Genomic DNA, 25,590 nt, shown 5'->3' with positions numbered 1-25,590 from the left:
TGCGGATATGAGGAGGACCGGACGAGCACTCAATTCATAAAGTCAAATATTACTTATGAACATAAGCTATGTACTAATACCGTAGAGCCGTAATGGCCGCTAAACCAGGTGCACGTGCTGCACACTTTGTACGCTGTTTGCGTACAAAGAACCGTACGTGGTACGCACGTTGCGTACACACGCTGCGCTGAATGTATGGAATACACACAGCGAGCGCACACACAGTTGATAACCTTTAAACCTTTTTAAATGAACGCAGTAAGGGTATGCTTATACTGTAAACCTTGGCAATGTAAAACCACAATGATGTAATGCTTAAACCTTTAACGATGTGAATACGGTATGAGCGGTTAATACGCTAAGAGAGACCCTTTATAATAACTGGTGAAACACACAAGACCTGGTAAGGTTCCAACACCTTCGTAGAAGATTCTTTTAGTATAAAAAGGGGAAAACAATTACAGCTTATACACTACAGACCTAACATCAATATCTAAACAGAATAACAAGAAATAAATGTGAACAATAGCGAACGATCGCAAACAGAACAAAACACAAAGAGAATAAATGGCAAATCACTAAGGATAACAAAATGGCTACAGAGAAACTTACATACGTGGGAATGATTCGCAAGCGCTTTCTGGAAACCAGCCCTCAGCCTTCACCGTGAAAACCTTGCAGAGAGAGTGAGTGCTGGTCTAGCAATGGTGGTCTTTATATACACAGCATACAGTACAATACAATGGTCCCTACAATCTCATTGTTCATTGGACACAGGAATGTGTCTCTGCATTATAACAAAAGGTCATAGGTGGATTCGAACAGGTGGGCTGTGTCTATTTCCAACTGCTCAGGTGGGAGGTATGCTCAGGATTCCCGCCGTATGGATAATGAACTGCAAATATAGTAAATGTCTATAAATTACTTTTATACATAACTATACGCAGGAGCGAACAATCTCTTCCTAACCAACACCGGAATGTTACTAATAAAATACTCTACAGCTGGATACTAAACACCACCGTTCAACCTTTGTCTGACCCTTCATATCATAAAAAGAGGAATCTCCATGTCCACGAACCATTTACACTAAACATACTTGCTGACATTGTTAAGGGGAATACTATCTATAAAACACACTATTTAGGTTAAATATGTTATAAACGAGTCGCCTGCTACAAGCTCACAAACTCTACCGTAAATACGCATATCACTCGCGTAATCGCCGGAGCGATTTTACGCAAATTGCGGACATGTGCACGCACGGCAGACTGGGTGCACGAGCAGCGGGCATGTGCATTGGGGTTAGTACAAGGCATTGTGAATCACAATATTTTTCGACTTTGACACACGTCCGTAGTATAAGTCTAGTAAAATAAAATCACATGGACACTTTCAAAGGAGCTCACAAGGAAATAACACAAATTCACGTAACTCTTTTCTTAATCTCATTTTTATGGGACAAGATGATGTTACTGACACTGTAATAAGGCTCCACTAACAAATATCCATGTAGCAATGGGATCCGGTCTGAAGGTCGACACTGTCTAGGTCGACAATGTTTAGGTCGACCACTATAGGTCGACAGTCACTAGGTCGACATGGATGGTAGGTCGACAGGGTTTCTAGGTCGACATGTGCTAGGTCGATAGGTCAAAAGATGGAGATGAGTTTTTCACTTTTTTTTCTTTTTTTGAACTTTTTCATACTTTACAATCCACGTGGACTATGATTGGAACGGTAACCTTGCCCGAAGCATGGCGAGCGAAGCGAGCCATGCGAGGGGACACAGTGCAGTAATTGAGGTTCCCGGTCACTTTACGAAGAAAACAACACCAAAAAACAACAACTCATGTCGACCTTTAGACCTGTCGACCTACCACAGGTCGACCTAGAAACCCTGTCGACCTTCCATCCATGTCGACCTAGTGACTGTCGACCTATAGTGATCCACACCAGTAGCAATATACTCTATATATCAGGGCTGGCCAAACCGGTCCAATATTGGAATTCTAGAACCTCGTATCAAAGGCATCAGCTGCCCTCTGGTGGACTTAGAGAGAATAGCCACAATAAGAAACATTTTGGTCAGGTTGTATTGCGGTCCGAGTTCTCCCAACGTGCAGGTTGCCGGCAGAACCTGGACTTTTTTTTAAAGGAGCAGTCACGTACAAGTCATGGATGTAATGCCATCCCAATTCAGCCGGAGCCCGCACATCGGGTGAAGTCGTACGGCATTACCTCCCTCCCGTATCTTATTACAGAGGTAGGGAGCTTGAGCCTTAGCTGTTGTAGAATCCTGGGTTGTAGGGCATGCTGGAACTTTCAGTTCCACAACAGCAAAAGAGCTGCAGATGGCGTACTGTGGCAACACAATAATGTACAAAAAACATTTTACTAATTTAATCAATAATGATCGAGTACTTGTTTTCTGACGCTACAATAGTAGAGGTCACTCAACCGTTTACCATTGAACGAGGTGGAATTATAATGATCTTTTATTTACAGGGCGCCACAAGGGTTCTGTAGCGACGTATAAAAAGGCCAAAAACATCAAACGGACTACAAATGTTTTACCGACAGCGGCACCCCGTCTGTCAAAATCCCGGCAGCAAGTGCTCTTGCTGCGCTCGCCATGCTTTGGGCCCGGTGACTTAGTCCGCTCGCCGCAGGTTATATTCCCACTCGGTTGTTGGCGTGGACCCACCAACCGAGTCGGTATAGCCTGCGGTGGTCGGGAATCCATCCGGCGGCATTTCACCGGCTGTCGGGATTCCGCCATCGGTCTCCTGATCATCGGGATCCCGACAGACGGTATTTTAGCTGCATCTCGTACACACAGATGCTGAAGGACAACTCATTCTGCCATGTTGGGAAAGGACTGGCAGCACATAAAGTCACAAGGACTGACGCAGAGATAAACACACGCTGGTATTGCGATGTATCTTGCATGCTTTGCACGGTGTGTGCTCCGGAGCCGAGCGTACGCAATTACTGGCAAGGCTGAGTCTTGCGTATCTCAGTTGCGCCACCACTTGCAGGTGAAGGAGTGTAACTGGGTGGCAATCAGGTCGTCTGCTCTCCAAGCTTTGAGCGTTTTCGGGGCGGCTGTGTGACATCACACGCAGCAGCTCCAATAAAAAAAAAATGGTGGCTGACCGACTGACAGCGCAGCCAGGGGTCAACCTTTGGACCTTATTTAGAGATGAACGCAGATCGCTGCATACGCAGCCAGATCTGCATTCATCTCCTCACATGCTGGGGGACGCCCAACACAAGGCAAAGCTGGCGAGCGTGTGTGAGGCCGCCTCCCAATGCATTAGATGGCGGACGAATCGTAACTTAGGTTGACCCCTGGCAGTGCAGCCTGGCTGTGCTGTCAGCTGGGTCGCCGCCATTTTTTTATTGGAGCGGCTGCGTGTGATGTCATGCAGCCACCACGAAAATGGTCCTGGCCCGGCCCCATCGCCTCTCCGCAAACGCCCGCTGCCGTCAACGGCAAACTGCACTGCGGGACGCATTAGTAGACGGGTCTAAATGATCCCCTTAGTTCCGATGCATCCGCAATCTAAACGCATCGGGAGGCGGAATCACACATGGGTGCTAATTCAGACTGGATCGCTACAGCGGCAGCGATCGCATGCTGAAGCCCTATTGGCCCGTGTGCACCCCGGGAGACCAGTGAGATGATAAGCAGAGGTGGTTGCGGGGCGGGAAGGGGCGTGCCAATGGCATTAGAACATCATTGAAGGGCGTGGCCCGGACAACGGGGGGCAGGCCGCGGCCATGTGTGATGTCATGCAGCCGCAGCTGCCCCCACCCCCCCAACAATCCGGACATGCCTCCGTTGTCTGGGCCGTGTCCCACCAATGACGTTCTAATGCCATTGGCCTGGCAGTGCGCAGGAGTTGCGCTGGCAGGGAGCTACTTGCCAGGTGCAAAAGCATCGCCCATAACTTTGCTGATACTCGGGTTCTCATTTAAAGTGCTGGGGTCTGAGGAGCCGTCTCTCCCTGACCCCAGTGTGCAGCCACACAGCTCCACAGCCCTGGGACACTCTGCTGCCTGGCCTTGGCCAACATGGAGCAGCGGGACTTTACCCTTAAAGTGCTGGGGCAATGGGAGCTAAGCTCTTGGTCCCCAGTGTTCTGCAGCTACTCTCCGTACACCATCCCCCAGTGCAGCGCTCCGGGAGTTAACATCAGCATCACCACGCTGGGATCCGGCTTTCCCAGTCCCCCAGCAAGCTGCTCTGCTCTCCCTCACAGCCCTGCAGCCTGGGAAAATCATCCCGGCTGCAGCGGGACCCTGCTACCTAGCGCACATAGCATTGCCGCGACCGCTGAAAAGGGTCCGGGACTGCGGCACATTAAAAAAGAAACCAACATTTTTTTTTTAAACACCCAGCACCAGGAATACATTTCAGAAATGGCACTATGCAGGGCCGTTTCTTGGGGCAGGCGAGCAGTGCAACCGCACTGGGCGCCCGCCGCGGCACTAACTGTGGCTCCCTGCTTCCCCCTCCTATTTCCCCCAGAGTAACCCGCTCGGGGGGCGGAGTTTCACGGAATGACGCGGTTGCGTCGTTACGTCACGACGCAACCCCGTCACTCCGCGGAACTCCCCCCCCCCCCCCCCCCCCCCGAGCGGAGTACAGAGGGGGATCCAAGTTAGGAAGAGGGAAAGGCCGGCGCGAGGAGCGACTGGTGAGGCGGGCCGAAGAGCGGTAATCGCCTCTGTAAGTATTCTCTCTCTCAATGTGTAAAATGGGGACACCTGCCGTAATGTGTGAAATGGGGACTCTTGCCTGCCGTAGTGTGGGGATTTAATGTATCAAGGGCATTGCGGTGTGTGGCATAATATGGTGCAGGGGGCATTACTGTGTGGGGCTTAATATGGTAGCATTTTTTTTTTCCTGTGGTGGTCGTGATCTGTTGGAGCAGGGTCAAAAACTGGATTGTGAGGTAGTCTTTTCAGACAAGGCCATGCCCATTTAAATGAGGCCACACCCATTTAGATGAGGCCACGCCCCCTTGTCGGGTGCGCGAGCAAGTTTTTTTTTTATCTAGGTGTGTGTGTGTGTGGGGGGGGGCACATTATTTTATGCCATGGGGGGGGCATTTTTAAATCTCGCACTGGGAGCCAAATTGGCTAGAAACAGCCCTGGCACTATGGCACTAGGGTTAACCCCTTATGCGCTGTGGCCACCATTAGCCATGTGCAGGGAGCCGGAATCGGGACAGGGACCCAGCCACACATAGTATATCTGTAAGTACGGATGGTGTAATGGTTAGCATTACTGCCTCACAGCACTGAGGTCATGGGTTCGATTCCCACCATGGCTCTAACTGTGTGGAGTTTGTATATGCTCCCTGTACTTGCGTGGGTTATCTCTGGGTACTCTGGTTTCCTCCCACAATCCAAAAATATACTGGTAGGTTAATTGGCTCCCTACAAAATTAACCCTAGTGTGTGTGTACATGTGGTAGGGAATATAGATTGTAAGCTCCACTGGGGCAGAGACTGATGTGAATGGCCAAATATTCTCTGTACAGCACTGCGGAATATGTATGAGCTATATAAATAACTGGTAATAATAATTACAGATCAGACTTGCCTACCCTCCCGCATTCAGCGGGAGGCTCCCATTTTTTTCCTTGAGCCTCCCGCTGCCCCGCAAACTTCGCTATGTCTCCCGTTTTTTTATGGGTCCCTCCGTGAAAATCTGGACTGTGCATGCGCGAGCCCAGAAACGCCGGAGGACAGGTCCTGCACGGGAGACGTCACTGCCATTATCTGTGAGAGTCCTGCAGAGTCTCTTCACTTCAGTCTTTATCAGTGTGGGTCTGTGGACAAGCTTCAGGTAGAGACTTGATCAGGTTGTGCACTGTGTGAGGTCCGTAGGGGGGGCGGGGTTAGCAATGCAGGGAGACGCTATGTTGCAGAAGTGTTCTCCCTGCTCCGAAACTATCAGTTGCTGCAGAACAGCAGTGTGGAGGCCCTTCAGTGCCAATTTCCCTGGCCGGATCTCCTTCCCCCAGGAAATGTATTTTTTTTTATTATTATTTTTTTGCCTGGTTACAGCCGAGGCCCCGCCCCTTGTACAGGCCCACCCCTTTCACGGCCCGCGATTTCCTCCCCTCCACCGCCAGCTATGAGGATCCAGCACAGAGCTCCTGCAGGTAAGAGCTCACTGTACTCAGTATTTTCAAACTCAGGCACCAATATGATAAGTTCAGAAAGCATCATCTTCTTGCCAGTGTATGGGTCCAGTATTTTTTCATTAAAGTTGCATTATTTGTTAGGCAGGGCCGGATTGGCCTAGGTTTCGGGGCCGCCTGTTATATGATGCCCCCCCCCCCCCCCACCTGCACGTCACCAACTCAATGTCCTCACTCCTTTGCGCCACGGCCACCAGACGCTATCGAGAGAAGAGGCCCACCCCCACCCCACTTGGCAGTCCGAAACAGGAGGTCTGCGCACCAAACGTCACTGACGTCATCGGCGCGGACCTCAGCGGAAGAGATGGTGCGGCTGCTGTGGATCCATCTCAGTTAGTATGAGTGTTTGGCGATCAGGCAGTGGGGAGCCCCTGTAAAATCCCTGTGCAGCTCTGCGGGCGCAAGTGTAGCAATGTGCAGCCGGCCGGCTCCATGCACTCTGGATATTTAAATTAAATCTGAATTAGGGAGTTATTGCTGAGGTAGATAAACTGATGCCCATCAGCAGCAAATGCAAGGAGCACAGGGATTAAACACAGGTTTGGCAGATTCTGGGGTTATTAGTGTGCGGGGCCGCCTGTCATAGGTGGCCCCGCTCCCCACGCGTCACCCGCCGGCTGACTCAATGTAGTGCAGTGCACGCAGCGGCCACCGCCCGCTATCAGGAGAACTGGCCTTGCCCCAATCCCACCTTGCTGTCAGGAAGAGACGGTGCAAATCCAGCAGGAGAACAGATTCAGCAGCACAGGGGTTCCTGGTGTGCACAGGCACCCCCTCTTGTCAGGCCCCCACCTCACATGCCGATCGATTCTCTCCCCCCCTGCACCCGGCCATTCTAAATTTAGTGTCGGCCACCAGCCAATCAGAGCTCACAGACTGGCAGCAGCGGCTCTTGAATGGCTGCCAGGCCGCTAGCTTTTATAGGCTGGCAGCCGGCGCCAAATTTCCGCAGGAGGGCTTTATTGAGCTGGATTTAGTAGAGATGCGTTTTGCATTGCGCTTTCCTCCCCTCATACAGTACAAGCAGCAGCAAACCAGCAGCGGCGGCGGTGAGCACTAATGGGGGAAAATCTGTATCTGACACTGCTGGGAGAGTATTACGTGGGACTGGCACCTCTGGGGGTATTTCTATCTGGCACTGCTGGGGGCATACTGTGTGGCGTAATGTGAATTTCAGCTCATACTGTGTGGGTTAATGTGAGTAACAGATGCTGCTGTGCGGTATAATGTGAATTGAAACTATTCTGTGACCACAATCCCATATTTTTGCCGGGGGTGCAGCGCCAAACAAAACTTTCACCCTAAAACTGCAACATATGATTTACAGGATAGGATATCCTGTTCATTACAGCCAGGGCCGGATTAACAATGGGGCGGATGGAGCTGCAGCTCCAGGCCACCCATTAAAAATAGGCCCAGAGCCCACAGCAGTGAAACCCCATATCCGCCGACATTGCAATGAGTCACAGTGACTCATTGTATGCCGCAGTTGCTGCCAGCACCTTGTCCGACGCCAGAGACAGTGCCCTAGTCTGTGTATACATAGAAATCCCAGCTCAAGTGGGAGGAGGGGCTGCTTTCCCCCTAGACTAGGAGTAGCGGTGCTGCTGTCTCTGTGCTCACTACCCAGTGACGCGAGTCTGCACAGCCAGGGTGGAGGAGGAGCCAATCTACTCACAACTCCTTTCCCCCAGATTTATTGCAGCTGAAGAGGACGGCCCGGCCGGATGAGGAGGAGGGGCCTCTCTCAGCTCCTCCCCTTTCCCACTAGGGCACAAGGAGCAGTCACCGCATGAGCATCGCAACCAATGGCAGGCTGCCTTCGGGGGGCAGGATGACAGTTGCCCCCCCCCGGTCCAGTACTAAAGAAGCAGTTTAGGGCCCAGACACACAGCAGCGTGGTCACAGGGGGCGGGGTTTCGGTCGGGGGCGGAGCCATCCGGATCACAGTATGCTAATGCCACTACAGGTGCTGCTGGCATTAAGGCTGTACAGAGGGTTGGTTCTATATCGGAGGGGCTGTACAGAGGCTGCAGCTGTGACTGGATGGTGTAGACTGAGTGTGTGGTGATTATAGCATGCTGTAGCCTCTCACTGCTGTCACTCTGCTGCAGCTGCTGTTCTCCAGGATTAGCTGGACAGCTAATTCTGTAGCTAACCACTCCCCTGGGACCAGCCACCAATGCTCCGAGCTCCTTTTCAGGCTGGTCCCTCCCCTATTCTGTCTCCCATCCTCCAGTCTCCTCCCTATTCTGGGCCAGCCCAGTGCCTCCTGAGTCATGACTTCTTTTCCCTCCACTGCTTCTATAAAGTGCAGAAACCAGGCAAGTAGATTGTGGTGGGGACATGAAGGTTACAAGGAAAAAAATAGTTTATTATTATTAATGTAGTAGTCAGCGGCACTCACGGTAGTGGAAATAAATACAGCAGTCTGGTCTGCAGTGTCGACGTCGCAGACGAGACTGCTGTCTTTATTTCCACTACCGTGAGTGGCCGCCGACTGCTACATTTGTATTTGTTAAGGTCCACACCTGGAGGGCACCGGTAATAGTGATATGTATCAATTGGAGTGGAGTGCTGTTGACTGAGTTTATTATTTTTATATATGTATATACAGAAATATAAAATCCATTCCTCTTCCACTCTATCCCATTCCACACTTTGTTATTCAACAGCCCGGGAATGGTCAGTACACCGTCAGTTGAAACACCGACGCCGGAATCCTGACACTGCTTAGAACGCTGGGGCCGGCATCCCAACTGGGATCACAATTCCGGCACCAACATCTCGACAGCCAGGATCCCCAATGACTGACTGCCAGACAGCCATAAAGGTAAGCCAGCGGGGAGCATTTGGGAGGGAGGGGGAGGGGGGGGGGTTGTTGGGGAGGTCAGGTTTAGGCTGTAGTGGGGGGGTTAAGTATAGGCATCACCAGGGAGGGGTAGGGTTAGGCTCCAGGCTGGGGAGGGTTAGGTTTAGACTGTGGGAACAGAGGGTTAGAGTTAGGGGAGCATTGGGGAAAGGTCGACCTAGAACATGTCGACCTAGAGACCCTGTCGACCTAGTTACTGTCGACCAATAGTGGTCGACCTAGATGGTGTCGACCTAGTTACTGACGACCTAGAGACCGGATCCCATACTTACCTTCCCCTGTCCGGATCCCCATCAAAGGGAATGGCGCGGTCGGTATTCTGACCCCTGGCATTTCAAACCCAACCCCTCCACATTAGACACTATCGCTCCAAGAGGGTTAAACGAGAACATTAACTCTAGATGCTTTCTGTGATTAGATTTATAAGGGAATCCTGACCAAGTAGCTTGTTATTTATGTAACATTTATAGTTTTTATTTTATTTTTTAGATTGTGTCATTTTGCGTTAGTGACATACAGTAGTAGTGCAGCAGATTGGGATTCGTTATGTTATATCATTGGACGGGATGCCATTGGTCAGAATACTGACAGCGGCATCCCAAACATCAGAATGCCTTCAGCCCCCAGAAAGTACTTCAACCCTCCCCTGCCCCTATCCTAGCCCTCCCTTGTGGGTGCCTAACCCTAACCCTCCCCGCTGGTGCCTAACCCTAACCCTCCCTGCTTGTGCCTAACCCTACCATCCCCGCTGCCTAACCTATCCCTCCCTGCTTGGTGCCTAACCCAAACCTCCTCTTCCAAGTGCCTAAACCTAACCCCCCCTCCCCGGTACCTAACCATAACCTTACCGTACCTGCACCCTAACCCTAACCCCCTTCTAATGCCTAAACCAAACCCCCCCTCCTCCGTGGCAAAACATGATCGAGCCCCACTAAAAGTACGTTCGAGATTTTGATGCCATGATCCCGAGCTCCTTCGGGATTTTGATACCGGCATTATGTTGCCGTTCAGGATTCCGGCCTCTGTATTTTAGCCATCGAGATTCCATGCGGCACCATTTTAACTACATCCTGCAGACTATATATGTTTACACTTATTGTATTGTGCACACTGCACTTCACAGCGTTACTTACACTCTGAGCAGCCGGATGTGAGTTTAACAGTTATTATTAGATGTGTGTAGTCAGGGCCGGATTAACAATGGGGCGGATGGAGCTGCAGCTCCAGGCCACCCATTAAAAATAGGCCCAGAGCCCGCAGCAGTGAAACCCCATATCCGCCGACATTGCAATGAGTCACAGTGACTCATTGTATGCCGCAGTTGCTGCCAGCACCTTGTCCGACGCCAGAGACAGTGCCCTAGTCTGTGTATACATAGAAATCCCAGCTCAAGTGGGAGGAGGGGCTGCTTTCCCCCTAGACTAGGAGTAGCGGTGCTGCTGTCTCTGTGCTCACTACCCAGTGACGCGAGTCTGCACAGCCAGGGTGGAGGAGGAGCCAATCTACTCACAACTCCTTTCCCCCAGATTTATTGCAGCTGAAGAGGACGGCCCGGCCGGATGAGGAGGAGGGGCCTCTCTCAGCTCCTCCCCTTTCCCACTAGGGCACAAGGAGCAGTCACCGCATGAGCATCGCAACCAATGGCAGGCTGCCTTCGGGGGGCAGGATGACAGTTGCCCCCCCCCGGTCCAGTACTAAAGAAGCAGTTTAGGGCCCAGACACACAGCAGCGTGGTCACAGGGGGCGGGGTTTCGGTCGGGGGCGGAGCCATCCGGATCACAGTATGCTAATGCCACTACAGGTGCTGCTGGCATTAAGGCTGTACAGAGGGTTGGTTCTATATCGGAGGGGCTGTACAGAGGCTGCAGCTGTGACTGGATGGTGTAGACTGAGTGTGTGGTGATTATAGCATGCTGTAGCCTCTCACTGCTGTCACTGTGCTGCAGCTGCTGTTCTCCAGGATTAGCTGGACAGCTAATTCTGTAGCTAACCACTCCCCTGGGACCAGCCACCAATGCTCCGAGCTCCTTTTCATGCTGGACCCTCCCCTATTCTGTCTCCCATCCTCCAGTCTCCTCCCTATTCTGGGCCAGCCCAGTGCCTCCTGAGTCATGACTTCTTTTCCCTCCACTGCTTCTATAAAGTGCAGAAACCAGGCAAGTAGATTGTGGTGGGGACATGAAGGTTACAAGGAAAAAAATAGTTTATTATTATTAATGTAGTAGTCAGCGGCACTCACGGTAGTGGAAATAAATACAGCAGTCTGGTCTGCAGTGTCGACGTCGCAGACGAGACTGCTGTCTTTATTTCCACTACCGTGAGTGGCCGCCGACTGCTACATTTGTATTTGTTAAGGTCCACACCTGGAGGGCACCGGTAATAGTGATATGTATCAATTGGAGTGGAGTGCTGTTGACTGAGTTTATTATTTTTATATATGTATATACAGAAATATAAAATCCATTCCTCTTCCACTCTATCCCATTCCACACTTTGTTATTCAACAGCCCGGGAATGGTCAGTACACCGTCAGTTGAAACACCGACGCCGGAATCCTGACACTGCTTAGAACGCTGGGGCCGGCATCCCAACTGGGATCACAATTCCGGCACCAACATCTCGACAGCCAGGATCCCCAATGACTGACTGCCAGACAGCCATAAAGGTAAGCCAGCGGGGAGCATTTGGGGGGGAGGGGGAGGGGGGGGGGGTTGTTGGGGAGGTCAGGTTTAGGCTGTAGTGGGGGGGTTAAGTATAGGCATCACCAGGGAGGGGTAGGGTTAGGCTCCAGGCTGGGGAGGGTTAGGTTTAGACTGTGGGAACAGAGGGTTAGAGTTAGGGGAGCATTGGGGAAAGGTCGACCTAGAACATGTCGACCTAGAGACCCTGTCGACCTAGTTACTGTCGACCAATAGTGGTCGACCTAGATGGTGTCGACCTAGTTACTGACGACCTAGAGACCGGATCCCATACTTACCTTCCCCTGTCCGGATCCCCATCAAAGGGAATGGCGCGGTCGGTATTCTGACCCCTGGCATTTCAAACCCAACCCCTCCACATTAGACACTATCGCTCCAAGAGGGTTAAACGAGAACATTAACTCTAGATGCTTTCTGTGATTAGATTTATAAGGGAATCCTGACCAAGTAGCTTGTTATTTATGTAACATTTATAGTTTTTATTTTATTTTTTAGATTGTGTCATTTTGCGTTAGTGACATACAGTAGTAGTGCAGCAGATTGGGATTCGTTATGTTATATCATTGGACGGGATGCCATTGGTCAGAATACTGACAGCGGCATCCCAAACATCAGAATGCCTTCAGCCCCCAGAAAGTACTTCAACCCTCCCCTGCCCCTATCCTAGCCCTCCCTTGTGGGTGCCTAACCCTAACCCTCCCCGCTGGTGCCTAACCCTAACCCTCCCTGCTTGTGCCTAACCCTACCATCCCCGCTGCCTAACCTATCCCTCCCTGCTTGGTGCCTAACCCAAACCTCCTCTTCCAAGTGCCTAAACCTAACCCCCCCTCCCCTGTACCTAACCATAACCTTACCGTACCTGCACCCTAACCCTAACCCCCTTCTAATGCCTAAACCAAACCCCCCCTCCTCCGTGGCAAAACATGATCGAGCCCCACTAAAAGTACGTTCGAGATTTTGATGCCATGATCCCGAGCTCCTTCGGGATTTTGATACCGGCATTATGTTGCCGTTCAGGATTCCGGCCTCTGTATTTTAGCCATCGAGATTCCATGCGGCCCCATTTTAACTACATCCTGCAGACTATATATGTTTACACTTATTGTATTGTGCACACTGCACTTCACAGCGTTACTTACACTCTGAGCAGCCGGATGTGAGTTTAACAGTTATTATTAGATGTGTGTAGTGAGGAGGAGCAATGGTGCTGGTACGCTCACCCGCACCGGAAGTGCGGGTGAGCATGCGCATTACGGTGGAACGCATGACGTTCCGGTGAGCATGTGCAGTGCGATGGAATACACGCACGGGCCCCCGGCTGCCAGGTGTATGATCTGATTAGATAGAGATGGCTTAAGTGTTGTTTTGAGCGCAAGTCACTGTTTTACAGACTTCTGATGCATGGCTCATTAACACTCTGTTGCATGTCTCTAGCAGCCCAGGAGGGGACCGAGGTTGACAAACTAAGTATAAGGATGAGATGGCATTGATTTGCATATTGGTTTTATGGTTGCCATGATAATTATTGGATCTCAGAAGCTTGCAGTTTCTTTTACTGGGTGGTGATGAAGGCAAGCTGATTCATTAAATATGTAATTTTGTGTAAAGCAACTTTTGGAGAGTGGCCTCTTCATTGAATCTGTTCTGCGGCTGCACTTGGACTGTGTTGGCGTTTTTGAGTGAGCATTTTGGAGGCTGTAAATGAATGACGAGTGCATATTTTTTACACACACACACACACACACACACACACACACACACACACACACACACACACACACACACACACACACACACGGGAAGCAGTTAGTTTCCCGGCTGACGGGAACGTGGCGGTCAGGATACTCGCCACCAGGCCTGAAGCGCGACAAGCCCATGAGGGGATGACCTCCATGCCACACCCATAGCACAGGCCACACCCCCTATTTTGACCACCCCCACCGCAGCACTTGTTACACCTCCTATCAAGGCACACCATAGGCCCTTTGTAAATTTCAGCTCCAGGCCCATGTGGACCTTAATCTGGCACTGATTACAGCGAATTACAGGTTATTGGTGCAGAGGAAGAGTATTTTAGTATAAACTTAATGGGATTCTCCTAGTTTACTTAAAGCACATAAAAAATGAGTACAGAATTTGAATTTCCTGCATAGGATATTAAATGTTTCACACCGCACAAATACCGGAAAGCGTTCATTTTCATTTACAGACCCTGTAGGCAGGGTCAGCACAATGCACTCAGCAAGGGCAGCAATGCAGGAAGGCGCCTTGCTGGAGATATACTATCTCCACTAAGGATGCCGTCTTGATGCCAGCAGTCGGAATCACGGCACTGAAATCTTGACACGCAGGCAGAAGACCAGCGCAGGAATTCCGATATTGGACAAAATCAGATGCCAGAATCTTGACAACCCGGGAAAACTAATGTAAGTGTGTAGGCACGCATGGGAGGGGAGGGGGGTTAGGTTTAGGCACCCCCGGGGAGGGTTAGGATTAGGCTGCAGGGTAGGAAGGGTTAGGGAGGTATTGGGTGAGAGTAAGTATACTTACCTAGCCCCTGTTGGGATTCTCTCCATCAGGATGCAGCGGTCGGTCTTCTGACCACCGGCATCCAGACTGCCAGCTAAACGTATCACACTCCCCCACTCTGCTGCTATTCACTGCTGCTATGCCTGTCAAGCTATATGACAGGCAGCAGCATCAAGGCGCTTCAGTACCGACCCCCCACTGCTGCTGCTGCTGCTAGAGATAGGATTTTTTTTCTGCTGCAGCAGCTTTCTAGTAGCAGAGGCCCCACTGTAGGCCCTACGGCTCCCCCTGGTACAGATAGGAAAAGTTTCCCATTCCTTTTTAAAAGCTTCTTCTTCTACCTCCTCCTTCTCCAATCTCTGCACCTTTCTGTCCTCTCTGAGCTCTTACCTTAAACACTTCACCCCTGTTCCATCACACTGCCTGCTATCCGATCCTTCTGTGCACTGCTTCTTTCACTCCTTCCTCCGCTGTCCTCTCCAGGCTGGGGAGGGGAGGTTAGAGTTAGGCACCATTTGGGGGGGGTTAGGCTGCGGCATGTGAGGGGTAGGTGAGAGGGGAGAACAGCCCCAACTTACCCCTGTTGGTATTCCAAACTTCAGTATCCCAGCATCGGTCTTCTGACTGCCAGGATACCAAGCGCCGGCATTTCCTACTGATTCCCATATGACACATGTAGCTACTCACTCGCCCCTTTGGCTATTTCACACTAGCCAGTTTGTCCCTGCCAGCAGAAAGCCAGGCGGCTTTTTGCTGTGGCTGGAATTTAATAATGCAGAACTGCATACAGTATGTTCTTTCACACGGCACGGTTCTGGCCTGGCCACCGCGTTGCAGCTGGGACTATCCACTGAAAAGTCCATCTGCCGGGCTGTGCCGTCCATGAAGGCAGTGCAGTAGGTATCCGGACTCCAGGTCGGCAACAAAAAGGTCGACACACCTTAGGTCGACGCCAATTGGTCGACACACCTTAGGTCGACATGGAAAAAGGTCGACAGGAACAAGGTTGACATGGAAAAAGGTCGACATGAGTTTTTTATGTTTTTTTTTCCTTTTTTCGAACCTTTTCATACTTAACGATCCACGTGGACTAGGATTGGAACGGTAATCTGTGCCGAGCGGAGCGAAGGCACCATGCCCGAAGCATGGCGAGCGAACGCGGTGCACTAATTGGGGTTCACGGTCACTTTACGAAGAAAACGACACCAAAAAACATAAAAAACTCATGTCGACCTTGTTCCAGTCGACCTTTTGTCCATGTCGACCTAAGGTGTGGCGACCAATTGGCGTCGACCTAAGGTGTGTCGACCTTTTTGTTGTCGACCCTGAATCCCAGACCCGTGCAGTATGTGTGTGAATGGGCTCTTTCACACACAACGGGTTTTATGTGCCGCTGCGTATGCGCGCAGCATTGAACACGTCTCAAAGCTGCTGTGTGTGAAAGGGCAGTGACGGGACCCTGTCTTGGTCTCCTTTCAAACTGCACTTCTTTTAGAAAAGTGGGAAACAGTGTAACCAGCATCCTTAACTAGATACAATTAACAATCATTGTTTCAATCTGCCTGTGGAGTCCGCTCTTGAACTCACTTAGAGGCACAAATAGACACACTGGGGTAAATTTGCTAAGGTGGGAGTTTTTTTTAGAACTGGTGAAGTTGCCCATAATATATAGTGCACTTATATTATTACTCTTTTTTTTCTTTATTGCTGCTTTTAGTACTATAGCTTTCACCTACCACAGCAGGACACACCTGACAGGCGCCGTTCTGTTGCCACCTGGAATCTCCCTGAGACTAGTTTTCCAAAGTAGGCAAGTATGTTTACAGATATAACCTGAGTGACAGCTCAGCCTCGCCCTGTGTGCAGAATGTCACCTCACTGGTTTCTGAGTGTCAGAGACTTTCACTTTCATTTCTCTCTCCTGCTGCAGCGATGGCGTCTGCTGATCTGAGGCAGGAGCTGGACTGTTCCATCTGCCTGAGCATTTATACAGATCCTGTAACCCTGAGATGTGGCCACAACTTCTGCCGGGTCTGTATTGATCGTGTGCTGGATACACAGGAGGGGTGTGGAGTTTATACCTGTCCTGAATGCAGAGCAGAGTGTCTGGAGCGTCCTGCACTGCAGAGGAACATAATGCTGTGTAACATAGTGGGGAGGTTCCTGTCTACTCGGCCAGATCAGGAGGAGACTGGGATCTTCTGCACTCACTGTATTCACTCTCCTGTACCTGCTGCTAAATCCTGTCTGCATTGTGAGGCTCATCTGTGTGATAATCACCTGAGAGTACACAGCAAGTCACCAGAGCACGTCTTATGTGATCCCACCACTGCCCTGGGGAACAGGAAATGCTCCGTCCATAAGAAGGTCCTGGAGTATTACTGCCCTGAGGATGGTGTATGTATCTGTGTGTACTGTTCAGCTGGAGAACATCGGGGACACCATGTGGAGATCCTGGATGAGGCCTTCGAGAAGAAGAAAGAGAAGCTGAGAACTGTTCTGCAGAAACTGACCATAAAGAGAGCGGAGACTGAGAAGAGAGTGCAGAGTCTGCAGGAGCGCAGGAGAGAAGATCTGGTAAAAGCAGCTGGTATAACAGAGAGAGTCACTGCTCTGTTTATAGACATCAAGAGACAGCTGGATGACCTGGAGAAGAGAGTTCTGAGTGAGATCTCCAGGCAGGAACAGCGCGTTTCACTCTCTGTCTCAGCTCTGATCCAGCAGCTGGAAATAAAGAAGGACGAGCTGTCCGGGAAGATGCGTCACATTGAGGAGCTGTGTAACATATCTGATCCAGTGACTGTCCTACAGGAACCAGACACAGGTGACGTGTGTGGTACTGAGGACACAGAGAGACGTGATACCCAGGTCCGTGGTGCAGGAGATCTGGATGTGGGTCTCATCTCAGGGAAATTACATATATTATTTGATATAATAGCAGGGATAAATAGAGGGATCTATGTGCCGGAACCTACAGATCTATTACTGGATGTAGCCACAGCTGGTGATTATATACAGATATCAGGTGACAGGAAAACTGCATCCAGGTCAGATATAAACCAGAATCGCCCAGTAACACCAGAGAGATTTCAGTGTGATCAGGTAATAAGCACCAGGAGATTCTCCTCAGGGCGACATTGCTGGGAGGTGGATGTCAGTAAGTCAGCGAGGTGGAGGGTGGGGATGTGTTACCCCAGTATAGACAGGAGAGGAAAGCAGTCAACCATTGGCTGTAATAACAAGTCCTGGTGTCTGCGTAGGAGTAATATGATGTTGTTTAAGCAGTATAGTCCGTACTCAGTGCTACATGACAAGAAAGAGATCCAGTTAGATAACAAGATCCGCTGTGATAGAGTGAGGGTATATCTGGATTTTGAGGCAGGACAGCTGTCCTTTTATGCTCTGTGTGACCCCATCATACACTTACATACCTACACTGCCACCTTCACTGAGCCCCTCCATGCTGCATTATGGGTAGGGAACGGGTGTAGTATAACTATATCGGGGGGAGTCAGGACGGAGCTGGGAGAGATGATAAGAAATCTGCCCAGAGACTGGTGACATCACAGGGGGAGGGGATCTGACTGATGAAACACTTAGCCAATAGAGTGATGGTGATTTATGTCTGTCTCACTAATGCTGGGTGCTAGTCATGGGCAGACAGATACAGTGAGGTGAGTTGAGACACATAACTCAGTGGAGTGTCTGGAGACAGTGTCTCAGTACATGACTCTGTGTAATGCAATGCAGACTGTGCACATGCAGTGAGAGCAGAGATGGGTGGCAGTGCTGGAACTCGTGGAGGGAGTGACTCAGACAATCTTTCGGTCGACCACTGAAGGTCGACAGTGAGTAGGTTGACACTGACTGAAGGTCGACACATGAGGTCGATGTGGTCATTAGGTCGACATGGGCGAGGTTGACACACAAAAGGTTGACACCGTTTTTGGGGGGTTTTAAGGACCTTTTCATACCACCTCTATCCAAGTGGGCATAAGGTTGGTTATAAACCTTGTGGCGAGCGTTGCGAGCCACCGTGCCCAAAGCATGTCGATCGAACGCGTTTCAACTGTTGAAGGGTCCAGATGGAAATTCGGGTCAAGGAAACCCCCCCCCCCCCCCCCAAAAAAAAAAAAAAACTGTCGACCTAATGACCATGTCGACCTTGCATACCTGTTGACCTTCAGTCAGTGTCGACCTATACAGGGCTACCCAATGATTCGCACCCGACACAGACATCAGGGACTGCGTTATCTATTCAGCTGCACTGGATGACGCAAGGAATCTGATCCATCTCCACTGAGTCTGTATCAGTGTCACAGGCAGTCAGTGCTCAGTGACTCAGACCTCTGGTAATGTGTCTGCTATTCAGCTGCACTGGATGAATCATTGATGAATCTAATGAGTCTCCACTGTCACGAAATTACCCCATTTATTTTACTGAAATATAATAAAGGTTACATTTTAAAATATTGTAATCATGTGAAATGAAATACTTACTCTATCTAAAAGAGTGCTCCAAACAGCAATCTATTGTCTCTGTTGGTCTTTCCCAACAAAACATTTATAAGCATATTTCATACTGCTTAGATGTGTCGCTGTTATATTCCTATGGCAAGGACCCCCCCATTACCCTACACCCACCCTGATGTGTCACTTACCAGCCACACAATACCCCGGCTACCACATATCATCATGGCCGCCATGTGACAACTCCCAGCATCCTGGTGGGAAATCCCCTCTGACCCCATCAATAGAGTGCGACACATCATGAGGTGTAACCTATCACAGTCAGCGTATGTTCCCTCCTTACCCTGTGTTGTGTCATTCTGGTTGTGCGACGGGTATTGTGCTGCTGTGTGTTACTGCTGTATTGTGTACTACATACAACGAAGCATCAATAAATGTCTCATTCTCTCTTTATATTCATTTCTCAGTGTCCTGGGAGGTACAGAAATGTGTGAGTGTGTGGCGGGGTGTAACATGTGCAGACAGTCACATTATATAACACACAATGACACACCATCATACATCAGCCATGTAACTATGCATCTAGTACAGTAAGCAGTGTGTGGCACCTCCTATATATACAGGTCTCCTCTATATGTCTCTCTCTCATATCTGTGTATAGTAGCAGACTAGCTGGGCCATTTGGTTCTTATTTGGCGTTCTCAGGGATGTGTATACAGCATGTGACATGAGCACGATGGTGACATCCGGCTACATGCGGCTGGGCCTACGTACCACTCTATCAGACCCTATAGTAGAACGTGGGGACAATAATAATCAGAAGCGTTCCTACACCAGACACCTCCATTACTGACGTTTGGGAGACACCAGTTTGCTTTTCTGACACAACACAATTTCCGCTGGATTGTGGTAGAACGATCAATTCATTTAGAATCAAAGACTTTGTTTTTTGGAAACATTTTAATAGTTATTGAATGTTCTACATCTTACAGTAAATATACAGTTACAAACTCTTGGCTTAAATGTTTCAGGGAGATCTTTAAAATAAAAATAGAAACAGATTTTACATTTCATATTCACAAGCGAGAGCTGTGGGGCTTTCACAGATTCTATGCAGCCAGGAGCTTGAAGTTACTGCTTGGAAGACTTTCTACCTTTGCTTATTTTGTATTATTATTTTTTTCTTTTTATATCCCACCATTATTACCCAATAAAGCTGATAAATCAAGAAGTCCAAGCTGTAGTTTTTAAATTTAATGACCACTGCTAAAAAAAAGACAAATCAATGCCTGATCAATAAATATAGTGGGATAGGGAATGAGAACTCAAATTTAAGGTTAGAGAAAAAAAAATCTGTACAATTTCCACAGCAGGACCATTATCGGTGAGGAGCAACACCTCCCCCTGCTGGACAATGTGTAAACACACCGCACATTCAGGCAGTCTGCGGTTGAATGTACACTGCTGCCCTCTGCTGGACACACGGAAACACATGACACATGCGGGCGGTTTACGGCTGAATGTGCAGCAAGTTAGTTATACATCTGTAGCAGAACTGTGAGAATTTACAGCACAACTAAAGCCATGACCAATAGACAAGGCTACTAATGACTGGTCTTGAGAGCACTGAAAGAAGGACTCTTGGAAAACTGGTCTTTGATAACGGGAAATTCACAGAGTTGTGGTAACGTGGAGAGATCAGCTTCTTCGAACTGTGTATTTTACTGAACTTCAATCAGAACATAAAACTTAGTTTATCAGGACTTACAAATGTATCCCATATAAAGCGTAATCATGTTCCATATGTATATGTGGTCTGAATATTACTGACAGTGTATATAAGATAGCTATGCAGTTGGATGTATATTTAATCTACTTAAGGCTCCCTATTCTGTTCTCATAATCCTTTGTTCATAGGACACAATTCTGAGAATCAAAGCTTATTTCAGTATTCTATTTTAATAATTTGTTAGGATGTTTGCAATACCTAATAACAATGGTATGGGGGAGTTTGCATATAGGAAGTGGCTTAAACTTACTACGGTACCTGTGGAAGAGGTATGAATACAATACGCAGAGCAGAGGTCGGCAACATGTCCCGGTCACGTGTGACGTTATCTAGGTTGTGTAGTTCGAGCATCCGATGAACCGCCGCATGTCCTAAGCCCGATGTGCAGTGTTCTACTGGTCATGCTTAGTGGCTATACTGCCAAAATACGTCCACATCATCCTAGCAGTGTCCATCAATTTCATTACGCTTTGTTTAAAAAAAAAAAACTCAAAAAAGTAACTTTTTTTCTTCTTCAAAAATAGTCGCAATTACAAAATACAAGCTCCCGGCCTTGTGTTCTGAAATGATCCATAACCATGAATTTCCTCTACTTAAGTATAATAAACATCAACTGTTGGAACAAAACTTAAATACTGTAACACTTGTGGTATAAAAAGTGTCTTAAATTACATAACAGAACTGCAAAAATATAAAAGAAATGTAAAATGCCTAATCATTCATAAAGTACCAGAGCAAATACTCACACACACAGATCAGCCTCTTGAAGGGTTTGTTTGGTCTCCAAGACACTGACATTTGGGCCAAGAAAACTATTAATATGCATTTTTATTTTTTTTCAAGTCTTGCATTACAGCATGTTCAAAGCAAAGCTATATTTTATATGTATATATAGATATAAGGGCTTGTGTAATTATGGTATAATCTGCAGTGCTAAAACCATTATAACTGCCTTATATTACCCTTGATAAAGCTCCGTTCATAGATTTTAAGACCGATGATGCATTTAATGGAAGGAAACGGTCTCTGCTTTTCAATCCAACTTTATGGATAACAAAAAATAAAATTAAAAAAAACCTATTGCTACATACAGAACGGGAATCACAAGACGGCAGCTACAGAAGCGCAAGTAGGAGGATTATGTGAAACGCGCTGTGCAGCGGCTTTGTGATTCGTTTCTGGCTCTCATCTGACAGCCTTAGGGGGAGGAGCGGAGCTCACTAATTATAATATGCTAAAGTATTAATAACGATGTCCATTCAAAAACATGAGGGTACATTTTGGGAGAAGTCACAATGAATAGAGGATCATCCCGCAGGGTGGCGATCCTGTGAGTTATCCGCTATAGATCCAGGACTGCTTGAACTCTGTGCTTCAGGTGGGTCAGGGCAGCAGCACCGGACATGTGACCCCTTTGGGGTAATTGCAGAATCAGTGAACCACCGGTTACTCCCATAACTCACTATCGGTATCCTGCAGATAACGCAGAACATACACATTGCAGCTGCTACGCTATCCCCCCGACTGAGCCTGGTCTGCACAGATACAGCAATTGCTATGGGTGCAGTATCACAAGTAATAGTAATTATAGCTTATTATACAGCTGGGCTGCAGATACAGTGTAGGGTTTAATAACCAGGGTATTAATGTGGATCAGTGCATCATGAAGCAATCTGGGCAATCACAAAGGTTTGAGAGTCATTTGGTCGCACACTAGGAAAGGACGATTACACAGGATTGGTGTGGTTCTGTGGATTGGTTGACCACAATGTGAATTTGGCCACACATGCTCATTATTACTTCCGGGCCAGACACAGAGGTCACCGACCGACCTGAGACACACCAACGGAGGTCACCAGCCGACCTGAGACACACCAACGGATGTCACCAGCCGACCTGAGACACACCAACGGAGGTCATCAGCCGACCTGAGACACACCAACGGAGGTCACCAGCCGACCTGAGACGCACCAACGGATGTCACCAGCCGACCTGAGACGCACCAACGGAGGTCACCAGCCGACCTGAGACGCACCAACGGAGGTCACCAGCCAATCTGAGACGCACCAACGGAGGTCACGGGCTGACCTGAAACACACCAATGGCGACACACCAATGAAGGTCATAGGGTGACCGGAAACATACCAACAGAGGTCACAAGCCAATCTTAAAACATACCAATGGAGACCAAACAATGGGATCGGAGACAAACAAACCGAGGTCATAGGGTGACCTCAAATACAAAATGGATGTCATAGGGCAACTTGATTTTTCATCATCCCAGGCAAAACTAATTAGGATTTAGGCCTGACAGATCATCTACAATATCACTCCCAAGACGCTGCATAATAAAGCTGCACTACGGGGTACTCATACCGATCTATGTACTACGTCTATGCCAAACACTGTGAAATGGGCACGAGACACCAATGGATGTGTTCTTTCTCTTATCCTCCAGTCACATCACAAACTATACATACTGACATAAACAAGCGCTGCGACAGATAGTAACCGCCAATCATCCGTCACGTAACCCTCAAATCGCGATACACGGAACCTCCCATTCCATTATCGAAATGGCCGCCACAGCATTGATAAGACAATGTGGTGCATCGGACACTGCTACCTACAACAGTAACCTACCCCTGTAACAACATTCCGTCCCTGGGCCTCCATTGCCTTCGCCACTACAATACAGCGTCACTTACCACATCACACTCAGCGACCAGCTCTGTAGCCGGTCAGAACTCGTCGTCATTCACTTTATTAATTCACAAGTCAAATCCTTTTTGTTGTACTGACGGAATAAGACAATTTAATGTAGCAGATTAATGACCACTAATTACAAGGCTGGAAATAGGCCACAAACCGTCTCATTAGGACCATGTTGCAAATGTTTTTAGGCTGACTGCCTAATACGGTGCTATATTAGTCACGCATGTGGCGGGCCTGGCTCAGAACCAATCAGGGACACGCATGGGATCCGGTGCACGAGAGGCAGCGCTGCTACAGGGCCAAATACCTTTTCCGTTCTTATCTTCTTGATGATTAGAGTATGGAAACAAGATGGGATTTGCGGATAAGAAGTAACCTAGCACCAGTTGTAATAAAATGTCCCCCAAAACGAGTACATATGGGGACGGTTACTAACCCCCCACCCCCCCAAAAAAACACACAAAAAAAAACACGCCACAAATAGCACATACTTACTGTACCAATACATAGTAGTATAATGGTTCTGGATTACTAGTATATTATAGAGGAACATACTTCATGCAGTAGCTGCTGTGACCTGATTCTATTGTACCATTCTGCAACACTGCATGCCCCCCTGCGTCATCATACAACTTTGTTTTCTGGAATGGGAGATGGTGAATACTACCTTCATTTCCTGTATACTGACGCCATTCCCAGAACTAAGATGAGCCCCCCTAATACACCATCATAAGCAGTCAGTGCCCTGTGTTCCATATTGTGCTTATAAGAGGCTGGGAGAGCATACTGGGAGGAGATGCAAGCCACCGGCTGCCTCTCTCCGGCAGCACAATTATTGCAATGTACTAGCTGCAGCCTATTAGCCCTCCAGCAGTTACGAAAACAGTCCATGTTTTAAGGATATCCATGCGTGGGCACAGGCGACTAAATTAGTACCTCAGTCACTATGATTTAACCATCAGTATTCAACCATGGCTATCCCTAACACACGGACTGCTCTGGGGTCTTGAGGCCGTCGGTAAAGCTGCTGTCAGGTGGGCGGGCGCCATTTTTTTTATTGGAGCGGCTGCGTGTGATGTCATGCAGCCACCCCGAAAATGGTCCTGGCCCCATCCCCCCAATGCCACATCGCCTCTCCGCAAACGGCCGCTGCTGTCAACGGCAAATTCCACTGCGGGTCACATTAGCAGCCGGGTCTAAATGATCCCCTTAGTTCCGATGCATCCGCAATTCAATTGCATCGGGAGGCGGCATCACACATGGGGGCTAATTCAGACTGGATCGCTACAGCGGCAGCGATCGCAGTCTGAAGCCCTTTTGGCGCGTGCGCACCCCGGGAGCCCAGTGAGATGATAAGCAGAGGTGATTGCGGGGCGGGAAGGGGCGTGCCAACGGCATTAGAACATCATTGAAGGGCACGGCACGGACAACGGGGGTGGGCCGCGGATTTGTGTGATGTCTCACAGCTGCCCGCCCACCTCCCCCCAACGATCCGGACATGCCTCCGTTGTCTGGGCCGCGCCCCGCCAATGATGTTCTAATGCCATTGGCACGCCCCCTCCCACCCCAGGGCGTGGCGAGTAGTGGCCTGCCAGCACGCAGGAGTTGCACTGGCAGGGAGCTAGTTGCCAGGTGCAAAAGCATCGCCCGTAACTTTGCTGATACTCGGGTGCTCATATAAGTGCTGGGGTCTAAGGAGCCGTCTCTCCCTGTCCCCAGGGTGCAGCCACACAGCTCCACAGCCCTGGGACACTCCGCTGCCTGGTATTGATCAGAATGGAGCAGCAGGACTCTACCCTTAAACTGCTGGGGCGATGGGAGCTAAGCTCTCGGTCCCCAGTGTTCTACAGCTACTCTCTATACACCATCCCCCAGTGCAGCACTCCAGGAGTTAACATCAGCATCACCGTGCTGCAATACGGCTTTCCCAGTCACCCAGCGGGCGGCTCTGTTCTCCCTCACTGCCCCGCTGCCCCGGGAAAATCATCCCAGCTGCTCCAGCACCCTGCTACCTAGCGCACATAGCATTGCCGCGGCCACCGAAAAGGGTCCAGGGCTGTGGCACATTAAAAAAGAAACAATTTTTTTTTTAATAAACACCCAGCACCAGGAATACATTTCAAAAATGGCACTGTGGCACTAGGGTTTACCCCTTATGTTCTGTGGCCACCATTAGCCATGTGCAGGGAGCCGGAATCGGGACAGGAACCCGGCCACACATAGTATATCTGTAAGTACTGATGGTGTAATGGTTAGCATTACTGCCTCACAGCACTGAGGTCATGGGTTCCATTC

At 49.2% G+C, this 25,590-nt stretch overlaps 1 protein-coding gene across 3 annotated transcripts; it reads left to right on the top strand.

Annotated features, from left to right (window-relative positions):
* Positions 1-7,994: 7,994 nt before the first annotated feature.
* Positions 7,995-20,061, top strand: LOC134996528 (E3 ubiquitin/ISG15 ligase TRIM25-like). Of its 3 annotated transcripts, none has more exons than XM_063951198.1 (5): positions 7,995-8,545; positions 8,897-9,054; positions 11,601-11,758; positions 16,039-16,135; positions 16,252-20,061. In XM_063951198.1, the coding sequence occupies exon 5, from the start codon at positions 16,254-16,256 to the stop codon at positions 17,880-17,882; it is 1,629 nt and encodes a 542-aa protein (XP_063807268.1). In that variant the 5' UTR covers positions 7,995-8,545; positions 8,897-9,054; positions 11,601-11,758; positions 16,039-16,135; positions 16,252-16,253; the 3' UTR covers positions 17,883-20,061. The 3 variants fall into 3 exon arrangements, with proteins under 3 accessions (XP_063807268.1, XP_063807266.1, XP_063807267.1); XM_063951196.1 differs by having other exon boundaries at positions 16,039-16,131; positions 16,252-20,060; XM_063951197.1 differs by lacking the exons at positions 7,995-8,545; positions 8,897-9,054 and adding an exon at positions 11,135-11,249 and having other exon boundaries at positions 16,039-16,131; positions 16,252-20,060.
* Positions 20,062-25,590: the final 5,529 nt, after the last annotated feature.

This window comes from Pseudophryne corroboree, chromosome 2 (assembly GCF_028390025.1).
Source record: "Pseudophryne corroboree isolate aPseCor3 chromosome 2, aPseCor3.hap2, whole genome shotgun sequence".
Classification (NCBI taxonomy): Eukaryota; Metazoa; Chordata; class Amphibia; order Anura; family Myobatrachidae; genus Pseudophryne; species Pseudophryne corroboree.
This window is presented reverse-complemented; position numbering and strand designations above follow the sequence as displayed.